This window comes from Anguilla anguilla, chromosome 6, assembly GCF_013347855.1.
Source record: "Anguilla anguilla isolate fAngAng1 chromosome 6, fAngAng1.pri, whole genome shotgun sequence".
Classification (NCBI taxonomy): domain Eukaryota; kingdom Metazoa; phylum Chordata; class Actinopteri; order Anguilliformes; family Anguillidae; genus Anguilla; species Anguilla anguilla.
Genome location: NC_049206.1, coordinates 16,058,069 through 16,082,132, shown reverse-complemented (window position 1 = coordinate 16,082,132; position 24,064 = coordinate 16,058,069). Strand labels below are relative to the sequence as shown.

At 40.6% G+C, this 24,064-nt stretch overlaps 1 protein-coding gene across 1 annotated transcript; it reads left to right on the top strand.

The window, feature by feature from the left end:
• Nucleotides 1-110: 110 nt before the first annotated feature.
• On the top strand, nucleotides 111-24,025 carry LOC118229281 (discoidin domain-containing receptor 2-like). The gene is made up of 17 exons (XM_035421131.1): nucleotides 111-258; nucleotides 8,185-8,292; nucleotides 14,572-14,674; nucleotides 14,931-15,162; nucleotides 15,541-15,688; nucleotides 16,059-16,161; nucleotides 17,295-17,472; nucleotides 17,879-18,119; nucleotides 18,554-18,619; nucleotides 18,726-18,862; nucleotides 19,363-19,576; nucleotides 20,087-20,313; nucleotides 20,687-20,814; nucleotides 20,989-21,186; nucleotides 21,548-21,782; nucleotides 22,606-22,755; nucleotides 22,881-24,025. The coding sequence occupies exons 2-17, from the start codon at nucleotides 8,211-8,213 to the stop codon at nucleotides 23,010-23,012; spliced, it is 2,574 nt and encodes an 857-aa protein (XP_035277022.1). The 5' UTR covers nucleotides 111-258; nucleotides 8,185-8,210; the 3' UTR covers nucleotides 23,013-24,025.
• The last annotated feature ends 39 nt before the right edge of the window (nucleotides 24,026-24,064 follow it).

Genomic DNA, 24,064 nt, shown 5'->3' with positions numbered 1-24,064 from the left:
AGCCTGTCCTAATTGAAACCTTATGTTGTGCCATGTGGAACTCTGGGAACTTTTGGCCTCGTCCCAGGAATCCTCAGAATGTAAAGGGTTCTTTTTTCCTCCTTCTTTTTCAGGAGTGTATTACATCAGCCCTCTCTTCCACAGAGAGCAGAAGGAAAAAGCTTGGGGCTTTATCACCCAGCTCACTCACACTGACACAACCTCACGGATTACGATCTAACCCGGGCAAATGGTTTGAGGGACAGCAGCACTTGAAAGGTAAGCTTTATTAACATCATTATTCTTTGCTATGTACTCATAACTCATAAAAAGTGCTGGTGAGGTGGCATTTTGCTTTATCTTTTCTTCCTGGAAAAAACAAAACGCTAAACTGTTTTTGTTTTTCAGTCAAAAAAGGTGGCACAGAATTTCTATTCTGTTTTTGTTGGTAATGGTTTTATTAGCTTCAGTCTTTTTGTGAAGCTCCCTGTCTTTAATTTTTCCCTCTGTTTTTCCCTGTTTGCATGGCAGGCCAGAGTAAAGGATAACTGAGAACCTTGAGACATGATTAGAGGCTTTAGCTGCAGATGCAGATGTGCATAGTGAGCACATTAGTGCAAATTGTCGCAGGTCTGTGCGCAACAAAAACTTGAAACTATATATTTTGAAATTCCTCATAGTTTAAGTGTAAAGAATGGTTTTCGCTTTTTCCTGGATTGGTTCATGAACAATGTGTTTCAGCAGTTGGCCTCACTATATGTGTTTTTAAAATAAAACAAAAAATTATAGATGTATATCTTTATATACGAAGTGGAGAATATAGTTGTACAACACAATCTCTTGTGGTTTCCTTTTTGAAGATATATTATGTAACTAAAAACAACAAGTGATTAAGAAAAAACAGTCCACTGTATATCACTGGGCTTCTAATCTCAATGTGGATAATTGATGCTGTATAATCACTACAATTCAAGAATTCAAAGAAAATCTGAAAATACAATCCTACCAAAGAAAAATATCTTTCCAAGTAAAGTTGCAGTTATTAATGGAACTGGATATGAAACATACTGCCTTATGCATTTTTTAACATGTACTTTCCTGTTTAATGACGTGCTATGTGTTAAAAACTTTATAGGAAGCACACTTAAAAATAATTACAATTGAATGTTCCTTATTGAAGCATGCAATAGTAATCTGTGTGGTCAAGGGAGAAGAAAATGTCCAATATTATTTTTTCCCTTATGATATGTGTGAGAGAAAGAGAGAGGGGGTACCAAATTATGAAAATTATTTTTGGATATCTGAGAAAATGGAAAACAAATACATACATATGTGATGGAAACCAAATGAAGATTTTTATATTTTGAATAAAAAAATACTTGCATCCAAAAATTTTAAGGAACCTATCGGAGAAGTGGAATTTTTATTTAAGTTTAAATCTCACATATTATTCTGGAAACATGTGCTTCCCAAGTTTTTGTATCGTTGACTAAATGAATGTCGAAAAACAGTAATGCTCCTTGTATTGACAGTGTTTTTTTTACCAAGGCCTACACTACCCATTTCTACGTAATACAGTATCATATACATCCATCATTTACTAGTAACATAACTTTACTGTTACAACTATAATGTCAAAATAACTGTTTATTTTTAGGGAAACTGCTCTCTAGATTTACAATGTTTATAAAGATATGCTTGCAGTCTTAAGCATTGACAAATTAGACTCCATTAAAAATGACTAAAACCAAATTCTATTTTTTATATTTACTTTCTAAGTCCTGCTTCTATATGTTCAGTTCATGATTCTGGATGAATAGAGATCTCTGTTAATAGCTCGTTGCATTTCCCTTTCTTTTAATATGAACAGATGCAAGTTTTCTGTTGAGTTTAAGCATGACCGTAGCTGACAGAATATATAGAATAACCAGATAAGTTTATATGGTCAGCACCGTTGTTACTTCCATCCTCCCTGTACCTTGACTACAGGCGTCCTCATGCTCCTGAACATCCGGTGCAGCTGTATTGTCTTTGGCTATGCCCCGTAATTTAAGATGCATCAAGTATGAACGTTTTGGTGTCAACAAAAGGGAAATTGGACGTTTAATGTTAAAAAGCAAAGACCAGTGTATCTGGTGTGTCTAGAATCACAGAAACTCCTTTCAGAGATGGAAAATAAGCACCTTGCACTTCAGTTCATAAAGAAAGTTTAACACAGAGTTTTAAGGTGTCCAGCATGGACCCGTTGTAGCTACCAGTGGCAGGAAAGTGAATGGAAACAGATTTCTGCACTGTTGTTGCTTGTCTTATTTATGCCCCATGTCATTTCAATCAACAAACCATCTTTATTGGCCTGTGCACCCCAGCAAAAACATGAGGATTGCAGTATTTACAGCTATTACATGCTACAGTGGAGGAATAAAAAAAATGGACCTGCACTTTAAATCAAAATGTGCGAACTTTGAAATTAATCAAAGGCCTTTGCTCTGTGGTTTTATTAATTGAAACAGCAGCATAAACAAGAAGAACGTTGTGTTGCTTAGCAACATTTGGTATTATGGCATAAATAGGGGAAAACTGACACTCTATTAGAATAAGATATTCCAGTGATAAGACTATTAATATTAATCTAAAAGGGGGGGAAGAGAACAGTTCGCAAATGGTTAGCATCCGTTTAGAACCAAGACATTTGTGAGTCTACTCAAATCAGTGTCAAGGTACTTTTCATATGTGCCCTGTAAAAACCTTTTCAATGCTGGAGGCAGTAAACAGCAGCAGTGTGGTACTGTACAGGTTAAGCCAACCATAATTCACGTGCGCAATGATGTGGGCTGCCACACGGCTTATCCTGCTAAAGCATTGCACTAGCCACATGGTATTGAAACCTGACCATACCTGTGTGGACTGTGGCTGGCACTTCTGCAGGGATCTGCAAAACTGGCCATACAATTGACCTAAGTGAGAGGGATGAAGCCAGTATGGCTTTCACTGCTAAACTGAAATTGTAGTATGCAATCAGATATTCAGATTGTTGCATACAGGCACATTGTTTGGCAAAGTCCAAAGGGTATTCTGCATTGGTATGATTTTGAGACCTTGGCTCGAACTCCAGTACTCTCATTTCCCTGCCTCTTTAGATATGTTTTCACTGATGTCATGTACCCTCTACAATGCTTATATACACCCCTGGGAACACCTGTACTGCTGGTTGAGGGCTCAGGTCTAGTCTGGTCTGGACCTCGGCGATGGGGGAGGATTCAATCAGTTTGTAGCAGTGGTGCTAGCAGATGAGGCATTAATCTATGTTGTTCCTTGAAAGAAAGGCCTCAAAGGTTCAAGAGTAGAATCTCATCTACTCAAAAGCAAGAAGCAAAGAGCTTTAGAATAAGCATGTGTTTTTTCCTGAACAGCGATTTGATGCATATATATACTGTAGCAAAGCATCAGTCCCAGGAAATGATTCTTAGTGCCTGTTTTCAGTGTTTGTTTTGTTTAGCAAAATGTTACTTGTCTGCCATGCAAACTGATTACTGTTAACTATTATAAGTGGTACCTGTTAAAGTCTGCACAAACATGTGCAGAAATAGTCAGTGAATGCCTGTGTAATCAGGGCCAAATTCAGGCATAGGTGGCATATGTGATATAGGGTGCTGCCTATATGGAGGGTACGCCATGTTGGGGGGGGGAGGGCAAGCTCACATTCCCTAAACAGATTGGAATTTTAAGTGAATGTAAGCTTGTCTGTGCTTCAGGTTTGATCCTCTGTCAGCAGGTAGATGGCTGGTAGAGAACTTCCCAGAGGCACACATACTCCAGGCTCAATTAAAAACTAAATAAATCACCTTCTACGATCTTGCCATGAGAAACAGTCTGAGATGCGAGAAAGTTATGGGGTGCACAGTAATTGACTGCATAAATGAAAACTCATGGGCGCACCTGTCCAGAGTTAAGATTCCATTACTGTGAGGTGTAAAGAAAAAACCACAGCCTTCCTGAAACTAAAGGGGGTTTCAGAAGCAGCTGTGACTAATTTAGAGCGAAAACCCACCTGGGAGTTTTTAACCAACAGATGGCCATGCTACAGTCACCAACTATGAAATCTAAAGGACAACAGCATAGGGAGATGAATCTGATTTACATCCACAGGCAAGAGCAGAGGCAATATATCTGAATGGCCCAGGGCAGCATGGTGTGCCTGTACTGAAATACTGGACATTACACATTTTTGGAAAATAATTAAAGATACATCTGGAAACAAATTTAATCAAGTTTCTTTTTCATCTTAAAGAGCATTTAAAGTCACTGAAAATCATCAAAGGCATTGTGTGCAAAAGAAAGAACCTAATATTTGTGTACACTGTACAAGCACAGTCATGGTCAAAGTGCATTGCGGTTCATTTTAATCATTTGAACTGAATTGATTTTACCGCCCAATCCAATGTTGCAGGTAATTTCTTTTGGCCCCTTGCCACCAGTCAAAATGTTTTTTTCCCCAACCTGCAGGAGGGTGAGTTTAGTCCCACTCTCCAAAAGCGCTAGTTTATCTTGTTTTTGGAGTATAGGGGAGAAACTGTGGATACAGGATTTTGAAGAACCAACTAAATATAATTATTACTTCCAGAGAAATTTTATTAGTAGCAGCCAACAATATGTAGTCAACATATAAAAATCTCTCTAGTAAGTCAGACCCATACAATACAGCCATGTGCATATTTAAGTGGAAAGAGATTACCTTGTTCGTTAAGCATCTGGTTGGGTAATGCTTTAAGTCCAACCTTTCAGCTATCATACCCCATTGTAAATTTTCAACATAAATGTTGCACCATGTTTTTTTGTGTTATATAATGGGAGATTTGCTGAGGACCAATAGCAAGCAGCTGGTTTCTGACCGAAGCCCAGACCAGCAGTGCACATTTATGGAAGGAATTAGGGTTCCACTACTGCCGGACAAAGAAGGCTTCCAGGGAAGCAGAGGTTGTCAAGGGTAGGCAGGAAGGTGCTTCACTCTGCCTCTTGCTCATGAGGAAATGTAGGAGTCTGTGACGGGGAAATGGCTATCGCACAGGATCTCTTTAGAACAGAATTTAAAGCAGATAACGGCAATATCCAAAACATGCTGGAACAGTGTTCAGTGGTTAAAATTTTTTAGCCTGAACCAAACAGGTGCACTGTAGACTGAACACATTTAATCTGTTGATATTAAATAAGTAACACATTACACCATCATTCTACCAATATAATAAATGTGTTTTTATATTAGAACTAAGCTAAATTTTATTTAACTATCTAAATTTTACTGTTGCAAGACATTGAACTGTGAGAGGTCAATTCATCAAGGGGGCGATTCATGGGGCGATATAGCTCAGGAGGTAAGACCGATTGTCTGGCAGTCGGAGGGTTGCCGGTTCAAACCCCGCCCTGGGCATGTCGAAGTATCCTTGAGCAAGACACCTAACCCCTAACTGCTCTGGCGAATGAGAGGCATCAATTGTAAAGCGCTTTGGATAAAAGCGCTATATAAATGCAGTCCATTTACCATCAATAAATCATTTAAACAAAAAAAAATTTCAATTGACCACCACCTATAGTCCAATTTCTTTTTATGAAGTAGGAGAATTAAATTTGCATTAACATTTCATTGCCAATCTGCCTTAAAACATGCCAGCTCCCAATAGACTTCACACATTTATATCATTTGGATGTGTTTCCTTGCAAGAGCACAGATGGTAATAAATGTGAGTGAGGTCAGTGATGGTCAAGGTGCCCCCAATTTATGGATGATCTCACCCAAGTTCTTCTGCTGTTCAAATTATTATCGAGTGTGTGTCGACCAGAGAAGCCATTTTAATATGGAAGTCTAAAATATGTAAATAGTAAAAACTGAAGATGTAAGCAAAATAATCCTAAAGTGGAAGACATTTCAAATTTTGCAGAAGTCCCTGGACACTAGTTTATGAACACCTGCACTAGATTAACTGACCTCAAAGCACTGTAATTGAAAAGGCCTGAGATGGTGTCACCTGGTAAATCACGTGATTCAGCATGATTCATGAAAGCTAAACTCTTTCCATAGTGACAAAACATAGAACTCTAACTTGAAATGTGAGGGTGAGGGGGGAATAAGGTGTAAGATGGTGGAAATAAAAATATAACTTCCAGCCAATTGAAAAATAAAAACAACAGATACTTTTATTTACCAAAACTCACAAATCAATTATCTAAGGCAATATAGGTTTAATACACATATGAATGGCTGCTTTACAGTTTTTTACTAGATTGATAAGTGTACTAATTTTAGACCTGTGTATTTGTGTAACTGTAGATGAAATTGTTGGACATGTGGATCTGTAAACTCCTTCCAGCAAGAACTGTGGAAAGGAAGTTGTGTTTGGCTGGGGATCAAGACAAAACCCCTCCCACACCTGCAAAGCTATCCAACAGAGTTTTCTAGCAAATGCAAGACCTCTGTTCCGTCTTGGAACCATGCTCCAGTATTTATTTTCACTTGAAAGGGAGCAAGCTTTCATGAATCATTGTCAAACACTGGGAGAAATCAGTCAGTACTACGCTGATGTATGAGTACTATCATTAAGCAGATGGAATTCCATTCAACTCGAAACATCTTTTTGATTGCTATGGATACCTATTACACTGTTTACAAACAGACCCTCGGTAAGTTTCTAACTTGTTCTGATTCAGATGATTTTTTTAAAAACAGCTAACGCTATGTGGTAAAATAAAATTGAACAAGGCTGTTGTATTGTGAATTATGCGGATGCATTGAATACATTCGTGATTTATCCTCATTTGTTTTGCAGTTTTCCATAAGGTTTTTTCTCACAGACCTGTTGGACACTTTCAGCATAATTTCTGTATTTCTGCCATTGCTGCTGAGGCCAGTCATTTGAGGGAATACTATTGGCTGTTACAGTGGTTGTTCTGTTTTAGGCAGCATGTTCATGCAGAGGCCACACTGTCCTCCTCACTGAGGTAATGTCTGGCCGGCAGCAGACTGTCCTCTTTTGTTACTTTTGATCGGATCTCCCTAGAGGGCTGCAGTTCTGCGGATGCATGCCAAAGCTGATCTTAAACACACCAAGGGTCTCTGTTTCTACTATATGATTCTACTGCATGCTATTTCATGTAGGTCAGCTACATTATACATTAGCAGCTGCAAATTTGCGTGTGTGTTCCGAGGACATGTGTGTGCTTATGTTCTGAATTTAATGCATTATTTACAAAAGCAATTAAGTTAATTAAAATGGTCACATACTACAGATTTTGATTTCACTACTGGGTACCGACAGCTTGTTTGTGGTGCGACAAGGATCTGAACAGGTGTCTGTATCTGAGGGTATAAGCGGTAGGTATGGTCACCATTCAAAAATGAAACAAAATTATTTCATACCTAATAGCCAGCCGTTTCTATAGTTTCGGGCTTTCTTCTAAGCCAATGAAAATAAAGTTGAAGAAAATGTGTATGAAAGAACACAACCATTGTTATAGCTCTTTTGGAATCAAACACACAACCAGCATGTTTATAGACTGAATGTGCTTTTGTGGCATTCAGTAAATTAGTATAGCAGCCACCCACAGGCATTTGCTGTCAGTGGGATATACAGTAAATATCACCACCAATTAGCAGTAGCTCTCCGGTAGTACTATGTGGACTGTTGGGTATAAAATAGCAGCAGGTTTCAGGAAAGAATGCTTATCAGTGAAGTGCACATGCCTCAGTTTATGTGTGAGTGAAGGTACAGTGTAACTCTACACCCACAACAGGTGAATCATAGCATGTACATGAAAGTATTTTACGTTTCTGTGTTCAGTAAGTTACAGGGTCAACATAACATGGTATAACATGAGAACATACTATCATGAGGGCCAAACTAAATATATCTAATTATCTTTTATGCATGCAAATACGAGTATAGTTTTCACATAGTTTTCAGTGGTCTCAGGTCAGAACCCCCCAAAAATACAAATGCATTGACAGCTCTATTTACCGGCTTCCCAAAAGCAATGGCTCTCTCATTTTTAAACCATATAAAGGCCACTAAGCAAGGTTAGTGGAATAAATATGCTCTTTATTTCATAAAATAATTGTTTTGCTTATATTAAAGCTTCAAATAAATGTTTTGTTAACCTGGCCTTTGGGCAGGTTGTGTTGCAATGTCTCAATGAGTTGGTGCTTTTATGTCATAGGACTGAAGATTCTGTCTCCTCTGGAGATGGCACGTCTGCAGAAGATCTGCTTCCTCCTGACGACTTTGCTCTTCCTGTCTGGAGCAGTGATGTCACAGGTCAATCCAAGTAAGTGACACAATGTCCCCAGTTGAGCCCTTGCACTAAGATAATGATTTGACCAGCAAAATGTTTTCCCAATTATTATTAGAGGGCATGGTCATTCTGCACACACTTCGTAGTGTGCACAAATGACAAAGACATATTTATACCTCTTTGTAAAATCATAAAATCCAAACATGAATTCGCAAAAGTGTTGCAATCATTTACTTCTGCATTAAGAATTTGTGCTGTTGTTAGCAGACAAGACCAAAATCTCACTCTTTCTGTTTGGAAAGCGCAACCAAGTTTAGCACCACATTTTTAACACTACACAGCCGCAAGCTTTACAGTCTTGCACCACGTCACACCAATAAAGGTGCCAAAATACTGTATCTATAATGGTGCTCTGAGTTTTCATTTATTTCTTTAAAGCATCCTTGCTAACCATAGAAAATTCAATACTTTTTTCTGATATTGCTACAGAGCTGCTAAATTGAACAAAATAAGGAAAGGAGGTAGAGCAGGCAGTATATGAAGTGAAGTGTTTTTAAGATCCTTTTTTACAGCTCTGGCATTTTATAGCAGCTGTGCAGAGCGTAATTTTAAACTATGGCTTCCAGATTAACGTGGCATTTCAGTTATAGCCCTGGTCTAGCACCCTAGGGAAATAACCCACAGGTTTTCTTAAGAAATTTCATGTCAGATTTCACAGTCGTTGGGGACTATATTTAACCCTGTAACAATCCTGACTTTTTGAAGGCCGGGGCTACAATCTTACATTGCTTGATGATTTCCCTCAGGTGATTTTAAACACAAGTTACAGGGCTGACATAATGAGAACACAGCATTATGAGGGATTTGGGGAGCCAGATATGGTGGAACACAGGAGGATGCACACTCTTCTTCCAGCCATAAAAGTTTTATAGTTAGGCCATTAGCATTTCATTAGCATGTCACCATGGTTTTGGACTGAGGCGCTGGCTAATGATGAACCACAAGGAACTTGATTTATGCTTTACATACATACTACCTTAAAATCCCCCACACGATCATTTGAAATACGTGTACATATTATTCAGAACTCACATACATATACAAGCACACACACACACACACACATTTAACAGGCCCACTTGGGACTTAATCCATACTTTACCTGCCACTGCTATGAAAAGCTTTCACAGTACTATGTGTTTTTCTAAGTAGTTCATGCAAGATACAGTATGAATTAAGTCCCTAGTGGCACCTCGCACACACGTGTAAGCATTTCTGACAGTTAAGAATAGTGAAAGTGTTTCATGAATGTGTGCAAGTGTTTCATTCCCATATGTGAAAGTATGAATTACGTCCTTAGCAAAGAAGTTTGCAACTCATACCAGTTTGCTACTGCATGCTAAAGACAGCAAATCTACTAGTTCTCGGTTTGTTTGGGCCTGCTCAGTGTTTTAAACTGGTACACACACTGTAATTACACTTTGAAAACAAAAGATTTTCCTGACAAGAACCCTGTATTCACTCTGTGCTCCTTAGATAAATATTCATTAAACTCCTAAAATTCAAACTCACATTCATCTCCCACGTCTTCTCATTGACTGAACTGCTGTTGATTTTAAGGCAGGCATGGTTAGCTTGGTCAGCTAAATAGAAAATCTCAAGGGGATGATGTCACCTTCTGAGCTCCTCTACATACATACATTTCATTGTAACATGTCTTTACTCACGCACAAAATGACAAACTTTGGTTTAACAATATCAGATTTTGTTGTAAAGTCTTCTGTTTTCCAAGAAGAAATTTCTGTCATGAATTTATATATACTACAGTCATATTCACAAATTAATGTGTAACCCTTGGTTTGTCAATGTCTGCCTGGTCTACAGATGTTACTGTCGCTTGTCAAAAACTCACAACTTATCAATTTATCATAATAGATTATATTTTTGGCTGCAGCAAACCCTCAAATCCAGTCATAACCTGGAAAAGCATAATTGTATTGTTTGACGCCCTCAGTTATATCATCACTTTTGCATACAATGTGAGGTTTTTTGAACTTGTGAGTATATCCTCCAAACCAGATGCTCACCGTTGATTGTACAGTCTGAGTGCCTGGGAGTATGTGGTTAAGGTGTGTCAAACTTTCTGACTGCGTATATGGTCATCCAGGCTGGGCCTACTGTATTTCATTTTCCCACTAGACACAATTCACAATCCATTGTGTTTGTCCATTTAAGCATGGTTCAAGTTCATAAACATTACTGCAGGGATGTATGTTCCAATCCCTGTAACTGCAAGGGTGTACATCGCACGTAGTTTCATAACAGGGCAGTCTCGCCATCACTTTTTCCAGCGACAGGAAAATATGCAGGGCTGGATTAAGCAGACAGGATCCTTCGCCTCCTGCAAGCCAACTTATTACCCGATTAAAGTTCCCTGTCACTGTGCTGATCCAAATGTCTCTGTTTCTTTTGAAAATGATTATAATACAAAGTGCAGCGAGCAGAACCAAGACGAGCTACCGTTTGAATCCAGCGCATTGAGTGATTATATTGAGTGACTGACATCAAGATGTGCGAGGGTTGGAGGCATTGGTTAGACAGGAAGTGCCACGGGACAACCAATCCTTTCACAGACAAGAGGCATGGAAAAAGAGACGTTGGAAAATGAGAAAGAGCAGGGACTTAGGGTTCCCACCACTCTGTCAGCATGTGCACAAGCCTCTTAGGAGAAGGGGTTAATTTAGCCACCGCTACATTGTACAAACCTGAGATTTGCCCGCCCTTTTTTTTGTTATATTTTTAGATTGTTGACAGAATGCAAAATTGATAGTTGTTTTAATAAACCAGAAAGTCTTGCTGTGTTATTTCCAAGGAGAGAAAGATGGAAGGAAAACATCTGGATGTATTTTTGCCCGTGGGCTGTGCAGGAAGTGGTCAGAAGCAGCCATATTGGCTCTGCCGAATCATTTATTTTCACAAAATCCAGTCTGTTAAACTCACAGTTTCCTTATCCCAGCTATCGTGTGTGGGCGACATATGATCCAGTACCTTGTCAAACTGAAGTTCACTGAATAGGCTATATAAAATACACTTTGTATTGCCTTGTATGATTATGGTTATTTTAGATCAGTTTCCATTTCTGTCTCCTTAAATGTGACTGAAGCTGGAATTTTGCCATCAGTTTTACTTTGTTGGATGTTAGAGTTCTGTATGCAAGCTATGGAGGACTAAATGTGCCAAAATGAAATAAATATATAAATAAATATGAAATTATGCATGTGTGTGCACGCACACGCATGACTGCAAGTGTGTGTGTGTGTGTGTATGTATTAAAAAAAATAGGTAAATAATTAGATAAATACTTTATTTTATTTTGAAATAATTAGGCTAAATAGTTCACACCACTCATGTAGGGTATATTTGTACAATGTAAAATAACGTTGCATTTCCGAATGGCTTTTTTCATTTCATAATTTTCCGAATGACTTTTTTCCAACTGCCATTTTTATTTTCCAGACTCCCTTTTCTATTTTTTAATGAGGTTTTTTCTAAATGGTTAAAAGGTAAGCACCAGATATTATAAAATACAAAATACACCAGCCAAATGGAAGTTGTCCAATTTTCTGATTCACAGTGTTAAAAAAACAGTAATATTACTGATCTCAGCAATTGCTGTCCTATTAGTTCCCAGAAACATCAACAAAACACAAAAAGCCATGCCAAACCACAATGCCTTTGCTTTACGGTTGACTAAGCATACACTTATTTATTTATTTATTTTGTTGACAGAATATGGATATTCTGTTGACAGAACATGTGCGGTTGTTCGGGTCATGACTGCTAAGAGGAACCTGCAGTGGTTTTCCCATCTTGACTTTTTATGCGAATGTTGAAAAGAGAAGAAAAAAGCACAGAAAAAATGACTGGGAAAAAGTCCGCTGCCATCTTCGTTACCATTGCTAGAACAGCGATGCCCAAACTCAGTCCTGGGGCCTCCCTGTGTTTGTTGGATTTCGTTCCAATCACAATTGTGATCCCAGAATTTTTACAAGCTGTTAATTTTTCTTAATTACATGCTTTTCATACTTTGAATGATTATTTACCCTCATAAACCACAATATAGTTTATCAGACATAGCTATGCATCTATGCATGCCATGAATAATAGAATTCCTATGTTCATATTGTGCCTATTGTGCAATAAAGCAGCTCTGCCTGCTGATCTGAGGCTCTTTGCTGTGCCACTCGTGTGCGTGTGTGTGTATGTATGTGTGTGTGTGTATGTGTGTGTGTGTGTAAGTGTACCAACATAACATTCACCCCCAATTTATTAGTGGGTATATTTCTAAAATTGTCAAATATTTCATTTCAAATGTGAGAAATGTTTTGTCTATATAGCGTATACATTGCTGTCCTTTATGATTTTTTCTCATTCTGTATCTGCAATAAACAGCGTAGAGTGTGTTATTTTAGAATGTCTTATAACGTAGTGCTTCCTGTGTTATTTTAGAATATGTCTTACAACACATGTGTTCCATCATATTTATGAAAGTTTAAATGATATGCTATGTAATCTCTGCAGGATTTTTTTGTTTTTTGGCTTAAAGTACACTCCCTGTCATTTGGATTTTAAACTTAAACAGGTTATTCATACATTTCCAAAGGGAGGGAATTTTGTGTGGGCAGTCATTTCGTGCCTCCTTGCTGCCTGGCTCCTTTCAGATGTTTTGCACATGTAAACAGTGGAAATTACCAGTCACAGTTGTGACATGCAGCACATACTGAGTACAGCACATTGATCTTCACATTGGAATTGGGCACCGATTTTTTCATATTTATGCCCTGAAATACTTTTATCCATGGTGTAAATCTAATATGGCATTTGTAAATTGTATGATTTAGTAGTGAAGTCCTTGACTGGTACCACACCCTGCAGAGGCTTGCCTGGACTCGAGTGGGGGCGGGGCTCTGCATAATAAGGGTCTGAACCATTAGCAGACCACACACAAGTTTCTTATATTCTCTGACCAATATTTATTGCCCTCCTTGTCTGGCAGCTCAAGTGGTGTTTGGACTGGCAGTGACAGAGAAACAGTGCCCCCTGGCCCTGTGTCAGAGAGCAAACCACGTTCTGACAACAGAGAGAGCTGTTGACAGCTCCCCCAACCCCCGCATTTAAAACTGTAAATGCTATGTTCTCCTCTTACGTGAAATGGGTTACTAGACTGCCATCTTTTAGAATTTACAAAGCTGTACTCTGTACTCAACCTTCATATATTCGTATACTAAAAGCTTTAAATAATGGTTCTCATAATCTCCACTTTCTTCATCTCCTTGTTTACATTTCATGTACTAAGAGCAAGAACTGACTAGGAAGGATTGGTCCTCGAATAACCTTCAAAAACACCTTGAGAGCTTAATGCATTGAATGTCTTTAAATCAAGAATTCAGGAAGCAATATTGGAAGTGTATCATATGTTTTAACTTTTTTTAAGGATGTATCATCAATCTCTGTTTTTGTATAAGTATTGCATTGATTTATTGTGCCGCCCTCTGTGCCAGATCTTCCCCGCAAAAGAGATTCTATATCTTAATGAGATTTGCCAGTTCAGTGAATGTTTAAAAGATAAAAATAATTTAAATCTTTGTTTGGACTTTTGAGCGGTTAATGTACTGGCACTTATTGGGTAAGCAAGTCACGAAAACCATCTTGCAATGAATAAATTACACACAAAGGGTTGAGAGATTTTTGGATTCAATTTTCAACCCCAGTTTTGTGATTTTGATGGCTTATTTTTCAATTTAGGATGGCCAACTTTATTCATAATTCCACAGCAACATTCTCTGTAAATTGAGGAGGCCACAGGCAGGCAAGCTCTTGTAAACTGTTCCTAAAAGTGTGCTGTCAGCTCCCTTTTCTTTTCACTCTGCAGTCTTCCAGCAAAGCTGCCCAGTCATTGCATCTCAGGCAAACGTTTCATGGAAGTCAGAGAAGGTTGTTGGCTTGGGACGCATAAAATCCCGCTAACCGAAACCATCCTTCCCTGGGTGACACTATGGGGAATTATGTACCACCCTGCTGCCAGGCCCATTCAGCTCAACCACTATCAGGTTTCAGTACCAGACCGTGGGGCCCACCCACGCACTGGAACCTAGTGTCTTAGCAGTATGAGTCACTAGCAGCCTCATTATAGATTTTTGAAAAGCAGAATCTTATCCCTTAAATTATTTTGAATTTTTAACTTTTCCGTCACACTTAGTGAACAAATTCACCTATTTGATTCAGCTTGATACGATGTGTGTGGTGTCACAGGTGTGTGTCGCTACCCCCTGGGAATGACCGGTGGGCAGATTGAGGATGAGGACATCTATGCTTCCAGTCAGTGGTCTGAGTCTACTGCAGGGAGATACGGCAGGTATGTTCATTCACATTCACAATACACACACACACATACACACTTTCACACAAACCTGCGTGAAACACACAAGCACGATCACACACTTGCGCCAAAACCACACGTACCGTGGCCCTTTTTGATGTTGTTTAGCACAAGGAGGCCACCAGGAAGGTTTACTTAAGTTTACTTAAGTTGAGCACGTCTCAATGTCGAAGCAGTCACACACAGCCCCTTCTTGCCCCGCCGTGCCCCCTCCCTCCCCCTCTCTCTCCAGGCTGGAGTCGGAAGACGGGGACGGGGCGTGGTGTCCGAACTCGTCGGTGGAGCCCGACAGCGCCAAGGAGTTCCTGCAGGTGGACCTGCGCTCGCTGCACTTCATCACGCTGGTGGGCACCCAGGGCCGGCACGCCGGGGGCATCGGCAAGGAGTTCGCCAGGATGTACAAGATCAAGTACAGCCGCGACGGCAGCCGCTGGGTTTCCTGGAGGAACCGCTACAGCAGGGAGGTGAGCGGGAGTCGGGCGTGACACCCTGGCCCTGTCTTAATTAAAGCATTTGGACGCCTGCCTGGCAACAGCCTTGACTTGGAGTGTGTATGTTGCTTCCCATTGTTTTCCCCCCACGTTCACATTCAGATATTTTTTTTAATTATGTTTTTCCTAAAATATGTACCATTATGAAGATCCACTTAATTTAAACTGTAAGCAATGGACTTCTGCCAGGTGAGTCATGGTGACATAGAAACAAAAATTAACTAATCTAAATGAATTCATCAAAAGCACTTTCACAAAGACAGAGTTCCCACCCAGCTCTTTTAGCGTGTACCACTGATTTATTGCTGAATGCCTAGTGATTCACAGGTGGCACCACCTCCCTGCCCACAGGTTATAGAGGGAAATAAGAATGCCTATGACATCGTGCTGAAAGACCTGGAGCCGCCCATCATCGCCCGCTTTGTCCGCTTCATGCCCGTGACGGACCACTCTTCCAATGTCTGCATGAGGGTGGAGCTCTACGGCTGCGAGTGGCTAGGTGAGATGGCGCACTTTGCTGCCTCCCAAAACGGTCGGAGGACAATCTTTGAAAACAATCCATTTTATCTGCGAAGGGGGTCTTGTGGAAACACCTAAAACCAGACTCCTTGGGTGACACATCCAGCTAAGGCACTAGTCTGTGTCACAGAGCCCACTACCGAATCCGGACTGTGCCCCTGCCAACTGGGCCAGGAGTATTGGCGTAGCAAACAGGACATTTCCTACCATGTTTGACAAAGATTAACATGGCCGAAAGGTTCTCTTATTTTCCCTTGCTATAAAATCTTCACATTTGTGGAGCAACAGCAGTATGCTAACTTAACTATGCTTGATGTGCGTACATCTCACCGCTCTTCTGTTTCTTTTAGATGGCCTGGTGTCTTACAATGCGCCAGTAGGGGAGCATCTGACCCTTCATGGCTTGGCTTTTCACCTGAACGACTCGGTGTACGACGGGGCCGTGGGCTACAGGTGCGTCACGCCTCCTCACCTCGAGCTACACCTTCAAATGTGTAGGCTATGGGTACTGGGGGGGGGGGGGTCTATATCATTTACCAAGGTTTCCGGATTGCAAGATTTTTGGTTTCTGGAATATTAACTGCGCAGGATTTGGAGGGATAATGGATGGGAGCCAACTGAGGGTTTTAAATTGAGGGTTTTAATAGGTTATAGGTAAAACTGCTGGTAAGTCGCTTATAGGCAGTGGATTTTGGAAAACTTCACAAGCAAATTGCAACACAACTATCTCCTAAATTTGAAGGCAGGAGAAATGTAATTAATCAGGGTAACGTTTTACAAAGGATACCAATAGTCTATTCTAATAGAATAATGCACTTATTTGGAAAATTGGTTTTAAAAAAAATTTGTCTTAAGATAAAGATGTCACAACTGCCTTCGGATATATGACAAACAAATAAACAAATAGACAGTCACAAGCTTCTTAGGGTTTCATGAACCTCTATCATAAGCCTGCTCAGCACATGAAAATAAAAACATTGTGCTCCTAACAATATGTTTAGCTTCATGCAAAAAAAAAAGCAAAACCTCAGAAAATAGCATGTACTTTAAAACCAAACCCAAAATATCAAGTTCATGAGAAGGTGAACAGGAAGTCTGCCTTGCCAACAAAAGTGAGTGCCAAAAGGATGATGCCAAAAGAGAGCACTGCCATCTAGTGGTCACTGAACATCCTGACAGAAAAACATTTTTCAAATAAAAATGACTACCCAATTTCAAGTTTAGGATCACCTGTCTGCATATATCATCTGTCCTTGGTCTGTGCCTGTATAAGTTATGAAAGAATTACAGTTATTGCTTCTACTATTAATATATTTGTAATGTTTCTAATTAACTAAATTTTCTCCAAATTAATATTCTGAAAGTATTATCAAATTGCATTATTTTCTTTTACCTAATTAAAGGCTTAATTAATTGTCAGATTCTATTATTCCTCTACATGAACTGACAGCATGTCAGTAACCCCATTTCTTGCAGCTTTTGTCACATGTACTGTACAGAAATTTTACATCAAGAGAGCATTCAGTGCTGGTCTGCTGGTCCTTGTATTTAACACCCTAACCCTAACCCTAACCCTAACACAGCAGGATGACAGAGGGCCTGGGTCAGCTTACGGATGGCATGAGCGGCCTGGATGACTTTAGCCACAGCCATATTTACAACGTCTGGCCCGGTTATGACTACGTGGGCTGGAACAACGAGAGCTTCCAACACGTAGAGATGGTGTTTGAGTTTGACCGAGTCCGCAACTTCACCACCATGAAGGTACACAAGCTTGGATGTTTGTGTTTTTTTTGTGTGTGTGTGTGCAGCAGGGCATACAGACAGTAGAACACCATTAAACCAGTAGAAGTTTTTGTTCAAGATATACTTGATAATCCATGAGTATTATTTACGTCAGAAACATGTCAATATTATTTTTGCATGTATGAAATAATAACTTTGCAGCACTGATATTCACTGTTTCCCAAATTGAACGTTAGATCAAAATAATTATTGCTTTACTGCTGTTGACATTTAGCATTTAGAATGGAAATAGTTGATTTTAAGCATGATTTTAAAAGTTATGTATTTGCCGATCACTCAGCACAGAAATGAGTTTAGTAATTGTTCTTATAACAAGCGAGGCCTTGAGATATCTTTCATTTCTCATTGCGATGCTGCTGCACAGGTGCACTGCAACAATATGTTCACAAAGAGGGTGAAGACATTCCGCCAGGTGATCTGCTACTTCCGCTCAATGTCAGACTGGGAGCCCAACCCCGTGCTCTTCAGCCCGGTGATGGACGACGTCAACCCGAGTGCCCGCTTCATCACTGTCCCCCTCCACAACCGCATGGCCAGCGCCATCAAGTGCCAGTACTTCTTTGCTGACGCCTGGATGATGTTCAGCGAGATCACCTTCCAATCAGGTCTGAGGGTTCTCCACATTTGCGTGGTTACCTTATGTTTCCCACAACAAAATACGCTCAAAGTCACTTAGGTAGTTGACTATGCTAAGAGTGAAGCTGATTCTGGTACATGCACTCTCACTAGCTTTTAATTGAAGGCACTTATGTACTTTTCTTTGTAAGTTATGCTAGATAAATGGATGTGATGTCACGAGTATTCTAGCCGGTTTGAATCTGTTGTGTGCTATCACTATGAGCACAAATCTTTTACATTTCGCTGAGAACCCTCAAGCTATATGGTCATTTGATCCCCAGTGGGCCCCAGGCCCCATTTTGGAAACCCTTGCTGTAATGTACAAGACATCTTAAAATGGGCTTTGTTTACCCTTGGTCTTGTGGACTCTCTTGCATTTACCTTCTCTCTTATGTATCCCCCAAACTTGTGACTCTTTCAGACACTGCAATGTACAACACCACACTGGTACCACGAAAAACTGCGCTTCCTGGCATTATTCAACCAGGTTTGTCCATTATCTCATTTAGCTTCATCACATACTTTCGTCTCTGGGTGGATATCTTCCTCCAAGCACATCCAAGCTACTTTCTTTCTCTCAACTTTTTCTTCAGCGGATGACCCAACCCACAAAGTGGATGATAGTAATACCCGGATTCTTGTTGGCTGCTTGGTGGCCATCATTGCCATCCTCATGGCGATAATAGTCATCATGTTGTGGCGGCAGGTCTGGCAAAAGATGCTTGAGAAGGTGAGGATTTGTACTTACTAGGGTACAGTATGTGTCCTGTAAAGCTGAATGGCTGAGGCTAATGGCCTGCGGTAATACTTTTTTCCTCACTACACTGTGAATTAAAACCATTTCAGGGAATATTGACTTTACAAATGAAAACTCCCAATTCTACTGTAGTAGTATGGATTGATTCCATACTAGACAGATGATCAACTACATATTCTTGAAACTGAAAGTTCTGAAAGTATAATCATGAAAATGGTATGATTAAAGACAGAAAACCCAGAGCTTGTATAGCAACACAAGCAGTACTAAAATATCTGACTAGAACCTTCTAGAATATGGTGGTACAGATGATGGAAGGAATGCAGGTAATTATCATCTGTTTTGTATAGATTGTGTGTGGTGTCAGCAGTGTCATTGCTCTGGTTTGCCCTAATATGGTGTGCAAGAGCAGCACATTGTCTTGAGGAGTCCCGCTGCATGTGTACCTGTTCATTGACCATTCTTTCCCCCAGGCCTCTCGGCGGATGCTTGATGATGAGCTGACCACCAGCCTGTCCATGCAGAGTGAGACGTTTCTCTACAGCCACCAAAATTCCTCCACATCCCCCAGTGAGCAGGAGTCCAGTTCCACCTACGAGAGGATCTTCCCCCTGGGGCCCGACTACCAGGAGCCATCCCGCCTCATCCGCAAACTCCCAGAGCTCTCCCAGTCCATGGAGGAAGCTGGTGAGTGGGCTGAGAGAGGCTCAGGTGGCATCTAATTGGGAGAGATGAAATTATAGCAGACCTCCAGAATTGGCTAGGATGTCTGGAACATGTGTGACAGGGGTAGGTCTGCTGTGGGTTTCAAAGTGCACAGCAATTTTTGTCCGTATGTCACAATGAGAGATATGATTGGCTTGCTGAGCTAAAGACTAAGATTCCAAGGTCTGAGGGTGTCAGACAGTATCCTAATTTAGAGCGGTTGGAAAGGAAAGGCCTGGATTCAATCACGTTCATGCATTTTAACTCCAGACCAATATACATCACTGTAATTGTAAACACAAATAATTTATTGTAAATGCAATTATAAAATTTATCAAGTACTAATAAGTGTGCAATTGTCTTTTGTTTCTATATGTATAATAAAAACAATAAATGTATTGCTGTATTGCTGCCTGTGTGTGCATGTGTGTCTATGTTTGTGTGTGACATTGTATTTGTGTGTGTGTGTGTGTGTGTGTGTGTGTACTGCAGCAGGGGCGAGCGGGGTATCTAAAACAGCTCAAGCCACCAGTCAGGACGGAGTCCCTCACTACGCTGAGGCAGACATTGTTAATCTACAGGGCGTGACAGGAAGCAACACTTACTCTGTCCCTGCCCTCACCATGGACCTGCTGTCCGGCAAAGACGTCGCCGTGGGAGAGTTCCCACGGAAACTGCTCATGTTCAAGGAGAAACTGGGGGAAGGCCAGTTTGGAGAGGTCAGTGGCCTAGTCACTCTTGACCCCTGTAACCATAGAGATGGAAAGAATATGAGAGGAATTCATAATTTAAAATACACCTGGAGTAGAGCAAATGACCTGTTCTCAGGGTTTAACATTCCCAGGAGCTCATTGCCTCCTGCCGGCCTTCAAATAAAACTTGTGCAACATAATCTTCCCTCAATAATGCAGAGGTCAAACATGCACGCTCACGTAAAGTTTGCTTCAGAAAATATTGCTTTCAGACCTTGTGACTTGTCCACAAATGCCCAGTATGCCATACATTTTCATATACACTTGCTTGGTTATAATTAATAAATGTAGCAAGAGGGTGATTTTTCCTAACATTTTTTTTTTTGCTGTGTTACTGTAGGTGCACCTGTGTGAGGCTGAGGGGATGCAGGACTTCATGGACAAAGATTTCTCTTTCGACATCAGTGAGGACCTGCCCATCCTTGTGGCTGTGAAGATGCTGAGAGAAGACGCCAACAAGAGCGCAAGGTGAAGGAGCCAACAAGCAGCGCTGACGGAGTCCTAATATAAGTTTTATCACACACTCACTGAGCATTATGGTTCCTCTAAGCAATATTGTTCAACCTGTGGCTTTTTTGTGAACTCCTCCTTCCTCCCACTCTTCCTTTCCTTCTTCATCTCCTCCCCCACCTTCATCTCCAGGAACGATTTCCTGAAGGAGATTAAGATCATGTCTCGGCTGAAGGACCCCAACATTATCCGTCTGTTGGCGGTGTGCATGAACAGCGACCCGCTTTGCATGATCACAGAATACATGGAGAATGGCGACCTCAACCAGTTCCTGTCCCGCCATGGGCCAGGTGACCAGGCAGCCCTGTCGGGTGACACGCCCACCGTCAGGTATTCTACTCTGCTCTCTGAATGCCTACTGACATGTATGCACTGACAGGTAAAAATGCTGTTAAGAGATAATGAGATTGAAACTATGCAGAATTTTTTTTTACATAGATTTGCATATTATGTCAACACTCAAAGTGCTTTCCTTTCCATAATATATACATGCTGGCTGGTCCATTGATAGGTATTACTGGTTAAAAACCTCTTGAGGGGGTTAAGTGTTAGCCCCATTAGTGATGCCTACATATGAAATTGAAACATTCCAAAGTTGTTTAAACCTTATTATTCCTCTCTGTTTGTGTGTGTGTGTGTGTCTGTGTGTCTGTCTGTCTGTCTGTGTGCTTGTGTCTTTTCTGTAATCCAGCTACAGTAACTTGCAGTACATGGCTACACAGATTGCCTCCGGAATGAAGTACCTGTCCTCCCTCAACTTTGTGCACCGTGACCTGGCCACACGCAACTGCCTGGTGGGGAAGAACTACACTATCAAGATCGCTGACTTCGGCATGAGCCGCAACCTGTACAGCAGCGACTACTACCGCATCCAGGGCCGAGCTGTCCTGCCCATTCGGTGGATGTCCTGGGAAAGCATCCTGCTGGTGAGGAGCCACGGAGGCTCCGCCCCCGTCCCACACTCAGCCCCACCACAAACCAGCATCTAGGGTGCATGTGTTCCAGACATATTCACTGCCGAGACACCATCTTGACCAAACTTAGCGTTATGTTGCCATGTTACACTAACATTATTTAAAGCCTTTAAAGCCTCTATCCAGGGCTTTCAAAGAGGATTGATGGATATGCATTCACACCAACAAACACAAGCTTCTGTACCAACCAACCAACCAACCAAAGGCTTTTTTTAAATTCTACTTGTAGATTGTCTTATGGATAAGTGAATTAGCTTGAGGACTATGCATGGGTGCAGCTGGCACTATGGTTACTTAAGAGTACCAATTTGGGGGACCAAAAAGGGGTTAAAATTGTTCCAAATTATTTTCTTCTTGCTTTCAGGCATTAAGCATATAGGATATATTTTTATACATTATGCATTTGATAGTGAGGCATTTCTGGAAGAGAACTGTACTCAGTGACATTGCACTTGCCTGTCATCCATGTTCCAAATCAATAATATTTTGTTCACTTTGTGTCCTCTGGATTGGGACCCACTGGAGGGTCAATGAAAAAAGCTGAGGTGGGTTGCAAGAAACACACATCAAAATTAACACAATGTGCTGTGTATAATCGTTGCTGTATTTAACAGTTTCCATTGACATTCATACCAATCAGATTGAGCACTGCACATACACAGCATTGTTAGTTATATATTTGGTTTACCTGTTACGGTTATGGCAGGTTCGGGTGTTCAGGTCTGAGACTGTGTGACTATAGTGATAACAGGGGTCTGTTGGCTTCATGTCACAGGGAAAGTTCACCACAGCCAGCGATGTGTGGGCATTCGGTGTGACTCTGTGGGAGACCCTGACCTTCTGCAAGGAGCAGCCATATTCCCAGCTCTCTGATGAGCAGGTCATTGAGAATACCGGCGAGTTCTTCCGCGACCAGAGTCGGCAGGTATGCAGAAAAATTATTCTGTAAAATTGGATTCCCTGGAATGTAATTCCTGGTCTTGAGGTTGTATTGGCTATAGTGACTAATCACAGTAGTCCAACCAGTGTGTGTCTAATGTGTCCTTCCAGATCTACCTGCCGCAGCCAGCAATTTGTCCTGACTCAGTGTACAGACTGATGTTGAGTTGCTGGCACCGCAGCGTAAAGGAGCGGCCATCCTTCCAGGAGATCCACCGCACCCTACTGGAGTGCCCTGTGTAGAAATCCAATGTGTCTACTGGACTCCATAGTCCCACACACACACACACACATACATTTACACACGCACACTCACAAGGATAGGCTTACACATAGGCAAACACAGGCATGCACACAAACACATACCCACACTCACATGCACGCTCACACACATACACACACACACGCGCACACACACACACACACACACACACACTAAGTTACATATGTACACACTCACACACACCTGCAACACACATTCGTAAATTTCTATCGTATGTACTATTGTAGGAAAAAAATGTTTTGTTGGTTTTGTTTTTTAGAAATGAGAGTAGTGTGACTACACTGTACATATTGTTTATTAAGCTTGTTCTCATGTTTCTGTATACATAGTTCAGCATAAGAAGAATTTTGTAGGAACTATACATGGAGGAAATGTAAAATAGTAGCTATGGAATGTGTTGTTTTTGTTCTCAGTCTTTATTTTGAGAATTTCTTGAATGTAAGATGATGTAATTTAACCAAAGATATACAAATAGAACAAATGTAAATAAGGCAAGTAATACCCAAATATCAAATATCACAGTTCTGGGGCCAACAGCTCCTTTAGACTGTTTTTTGCTTATCCCATCCTGTAGGGATGTAGATCTTGTTAAATAAGTTGCAGTATCAAAACATGTTATTAATATTTGTAGGTATTGTATGTTTTTGCATTTTTCTGTATAATTATGTTGTTATTTTTTGTTAAGTATCCATCCTAATTGGATGGCCTTCACTTTCAATTATATAGTGTGGATCCAATTTCTATATTGTATAGTATGAGAATGTTCTGTGGGCCAGGGAGAAAAGATTACTCAGAAACTGGACTGTGAAGAAGCACTACAAGTTTTGTTGGAAACGGAAAGTCTATAGTTGTTTGTATAGCATGTGAAATTGATTGTTTACAGAAAGAGAGGGAATTTTATTCTTTTGAATATGAATATAAAATGTCTTGAGTAAAAACATTGGAAGACTGAAGATGAAAAGAAGTCTGATTCAAGAAAACTCAGTGCTCTCCTGTGTCTTTTTTTCTTTGT